The sequence below is a fragment of the Vitis riparia genome, unplaced genomic scaffold (genome assembly GCF_004353265.1).
Source record: "Vitis riparia cultivar Riparia Gloire de Montpellier isolate 1030 unplaced genomic scaffold, EGFV_Vit.rip_1.0 scaffold611_pilon_pilon, whole genome shotgun sequence".
NCBI lineage: Eukaryota > Viridiplantae > Streptophyta > Magnoliopsida > Vitales > Vitaceae > Vitis > Vitis riparia.
In genome coordinates this window covers 20,485-25,303 of record NW_023269710.1, presented here as the reverse complement: position 1 = coordinate 25,303, position 4,819 = coordinate 20,485, and the positions used below count along the sequence as shown (strand labels likewise).

General features: G+C 37.6%; 1 protein-coding gene across 1 annotated transcript; it reads left to right on the top strand.

Annotated features, from left to right (window-relative positions):
* Window positions 1–1,396: 1,396 nt before the first annotated feature.
* LOC117910106 (myosin-14-like) lies at window positions 1,397–4,819 on the top strand. The gene is given in 5 exon segments (XM_034824163.1): window positions 1,397–2,016; window positions 2,019–2,125; window positions 3,703–3,758; window positions 3,846–4,038; window positions 4,189–4,819. Coding segments are annotated over 5 exon segments (1,239 nt in total). The 5' UTR covers window positions 1,397–1,487; the 3' UTR covers window positions 4,543–4,819.

The window sequence follows — 4,819 nt, the reverse complement described above, 5'->3', positions numbered from 1 at the left end:
CTCCTAATCATTTCACCAAGAAAAAGTGAAATACACACATTTTAATATAAAAAATTAATTAAAATAATTAAGATTTTATTTATTTTTAATAAAAGGTATTTAATGATATAGATATGATTATTTTTTTTTTAAATATGCCATTTTTTTGGTTCAACTTTTCAATAATGAAACAATGAGTGGAGCGTGGATTTGCAATTATTTATAAGTCATGAATATATATATATTATATATATTATTTTTTTTTTTATATTTCATTTCTATGAATAATAAATATGTAGTACTTGCATAATTCATGTTTGGATATGTCCAAGAATTGTCACTCCCCTACTATTTCATGTCTTGTCAATTCCTTTTCTTATCTCTCCCCACCTTTTCACATGCTACCCAACCCTCACTTCAATCGGAAATTCAACCTTTTTAATTCAATTTACTAAGTTATGAATCATCTACACATTCTAATACTTTGGGATTATTCTAGAAAATATTTTTAATATTATTAATGATAAAAAATTTTAAATATTAAAAATATTAAAAACTCATTTAATAGTGATTCTAAGAAACGTTTTTAATATTTTTAATACTTAAAATTTTTAATCATTTAAGTATTAAAAATATTATAAATATTTTTTAAAATTACTTTGAGAGTGCGTTTGATAGTGATTTTGAGAAGTGTTTTTAATTTTCCTAATACTTGAAAAAAAATTAAGTATTAAAAATATTAAAAACAATTTTTAAAATAACTGTCAAACACACTCTCAAATTCACTTAAAAGTGTTGCTTAGAATCATTATCAAACAGACTCTAAGACTTAGAGTGTTTTTATTTGAAATGTCTTTCTTTAATAGTGTTTTTAAGATAATTATTTATAATTTTTTAATATTTTAAGTGATTTTTCAAAATTTTAGAATTATTTTCTAAATTTTACTAATACCTAATTTTGTTCTAAAAACACTTTTTAAATTAAAAATATTTTTTACAATCAGTGTCAAATGAACTCTAAAACGGTATTTATTTTGACTTTTTATATTCAGTTAAAACTAACTTGTTGGTATCAACTAGTATATTCAGTTAATACCTAAGAGCGTATTGATTAGTTTTAATTTTTTCAAACTCAAATTAGGTTTAAGTTGGTAAATATATGTTAAAGGTTAATTTTACGTATAGATTTACTAATCAACCTACATTTAATAAATAAAAAAGTATTAATAACATTTATATGATTAGAAATTTAGAATCTTTACGAGTGTTTTGTATTTTTAAGAATAGCCAAACAAGGCCTTTGTCTCACTTTCATTTTTACGAGAAAATTCTACTGCCTTACCAAAAATTTAGCATTTATGAATTTCTATTTTTAAAGAATAGGAAAAACAGAGGCTTCACTCATTTTCTCGGTCACCAAACAGTATCAAAGTAATAAATATTAAATACGTAAGCTGCAGGCATCACATGGTCTCAGGAATCATTCTGAGCTCCACTCAGCAACGGTGATGGAGGAGAAGGTGGAAGAAGAAGCAAGGGCATCAGAGTTAGAATCATCAGTGGGTCTACACCCCCATGGGAAGCTGCTCTCCTCCTACCTCGGCCTCAGCTTCTCCCTCTTCTTGGCCCTCCTCCCATCCTCCTCCTCAATCTCCCAGCTCTCGACCCTCCATCTCAAGCTGCTCCAAGCTGAACAAGAGCTCTGCCGCCTCAAGTCCCACCGGAAGGAGGACTCCAAAGCCAACGCCAGAGTTGTTGAAATCTTCGCCGGCCACCGCGAAGGCTGGCGCAGGGAGGAGAAGCGTATGGTGGACCAGATCCACGCCGCCGCAGAGGAGATCGCCTGCCTGAGGGCCAGGGTGGCGGAGCTGGAGCGGTCCGAGGCCGAGCTGAAGACCAGGGTGGAGGAGCTCACCAGGGAGGTGGGGGAGAGGGAGGAGATGCTCGGGTTTGTGGCGAGGGAGAGGGAGGAGATGCTCGGGTTTGTGGCGAGGGAGAGCCAGTACGCGTGTTTGGATGACGGGAAAGTTAGGCTTCCGCGGCGGAAGCAGCGGAGGAGGAGGAGGAGGTGGGGACGGTGTACGGTCAGCCGGAGTTTGTGGCTTCGGCTTCCAAGTTGTGGTCGGCCGGAGGTGGTCTGTGGCAGGTCTGTTCCTCCTTCCCATTTTTAATGCTCCGTTTGGTTGTTGAGAAAATGAAAGAAAATAAATAAATATTACAAACAACCCAAATGTTAAGGCTTAGCTTAAACCTCTGTCATTATCCTATCGAAAATGGCTTGGAAAAAAACCCAACTCTCCACCCATCTTCTGAGCCTCTGAATCCAATGGATGGGAAAATTGAAGTGAATTAGATGATACAGACTATCCTAGACCCCAGAATTTTCTATTGATGTAGATTAGGAGTTCAATTGAGCATGAAAAATGCAGAAAATAGCCTGAAAAAAGAATCCATGTTTGAATTATTTTCAAATTGAATCCAGATTGATGACATTGGCTATGCTCAATGGAGTTTTGTCAGTTTCATTAGATCAAGCCATTAGAACATAGAACCCTCTCTTCTACCTCAGGTGTTTTGAGCTTTAAGTTCCATAGTTCAGTGAGGAATGAATGGTACTCATGGCTTTTGTCAATGGTCCATTATTATCCCAATTGCAGACTGGTTTGGTTCCACTGTACTTTGTTCGGAGTTTGAGAATTTTTTTCGCGCGCAATGTGGGTTATTCAGACCCGAAAGTTCAAATTAAACTGTTTATCCCTCTCATTTGCAGGGTGCTCAATAAATTTTCTTGGCAGTGGAGTGTGTACAAACCATTCTGTGTTTGTCTCATCTTCTGTCTTTACCTATATTTCGGGATTTTGTCCTTATTAGGCTGTATTTTCATGTGATAAAGCAAACAAGCATTGGGGTATGAGTTACATTTTTTTATTTCACCTGCAGCTCAAGGTTGGGTCGTCATTTTCATCCAGGATTCATCCACCCCCATCAATGGCAGGATGAGATAATATCGGGAATTTGAAGGATTGTGTCGTGTATTGAGAAAGCAACTGATCTACTTTCTTTCCTAGTCTCCATTGTTTGATTCTCCCCTAGTGGTAGTGTCAGTGTGAAAATCACTCAACTTGGTGACTGCTTTTCCAGTTTCCATTATTTTGTTGATTTTGTGATGGCAATCCATTTCATGGACCCAACCATTTTGGATGGAACAGGAACCTATCGGAAAAAGGAATCCGTGCCCTTTTGCCCCGTCTTTTTCTTTTTCCTGTTGTTTTCTTCTTGTTCTGTTTCATCCTTACCTTTTCTTTTCCTCCTCTTTTGGGGTCTGTGAAATATTTGTTGCTCAAGGTGTGCCTATTTTGCAATGTGGCAATAGGCTATTGTGGCGGAAGTTCTGACTAGGGAGAGGGTGGACCCATTGGACATTGGGACTCTGATTGGCACCATCTAATTTATGTGACCACTTTTGAAGACATTGCCATGAAGCAAGAAATGAGATACATCTTACAGGATATATCAAACAGTTAGGGTCACAGTTAGAGTTAGGATTGATTAGCACCGTAGGCATGAAAACTCTTATTTGCTAATAAATGTCAACCATATTCCCCATGCTTGCCCTGTTTTACACGACCAGTCGGGTACTTATTTGACTTCATTTCTATATGGAACTAGAAAACCACCAAATTATTTCCAATGGTGGTTAATCACAAATATTCGTTCTTGCAGGATGTACAGTATGAACCTGTCGAATCATTGTATCATATGAAGCATTTTGTAGCAAGGTAAATGCTATAGTCTGGATGCGTAATTTTTCCCAAAGCCAAACTCTGCAACTAATGATATAGAGCAACCAATTTTTTCTTATTCAGAAGGGAGTCACCTTGGAAGGTAGATGGAGAATCAACAGGAGTGTCCTCTAAACTTAAATTACTAGAGCAGGAACTGCTGAATTTGGAAAGAGTTGGGAAGAGTGATTTATCAAAGGTGCCATCCTTGATGAGGAAACAGGCAAAGAGATACCAAGCTCTTTCCGGGAAGATTGATGATCTATGCCAAAGAATGGTATTATTGCTTTTACACTTTTCTATGCAAAATATATCAATTTGTTTGAGCATGATATGAAAGAATGCGAATCCTTATGTCCTGTCTGTCTATCTCTTCACCTGCAAGCATGGGGTCTATAAGTCCATGGAATTCTTTTGTTTCTTACAGCAAGCAAGCGATCCATGCGACCCCACCCTGAGCTCAGAGTTCCGAACTCAAAGACAAACAGAGTTTCTGTTGGAGGCATTTCGACTCCAGCAGCGGGCATCAGAAACCAGTCAAAAGTTCATGGCATTACAAACAGAGACGGGGAAGAGTCGCATGGGAGGAGGAGGAGGAGAGGAGCTGGGCCTGAGCACAAAGCGGTCACTGGACTCCATCAGAAACAACCTGAAAGAAATCCAGAGAAACTTGGAGATATGGTTGGCGAGAATCATCGGAGATCTGGAAGGCATTCTGGCCAGAGATGGCGCCTCACGTGTAAGGGAATACTACATCTCTAGATACCCTTTTGTTCAATAGCTATTCTCAACCTGAAAATATTGCCTCTTTTGGTAGATTACTCATCCCAGCTATTGAAGTAGCGGTTAGATGTCCTAACAAAATGAAATTTGTTACATTTCCTTGATCAATCGTTGCGGTGGTTGTAATCCTTGCATGGTCCCAATGTGATCAAAACAAAGTGATTACAGATAGAAATCGGGGTTTAGTTGAGGTATACAACGTGTTTAGGGATGAGGGTATGTTTAGAATGCTAGAATAGGGAATAAGAATGAAAAGGCATTGCATTTCTCGTTTA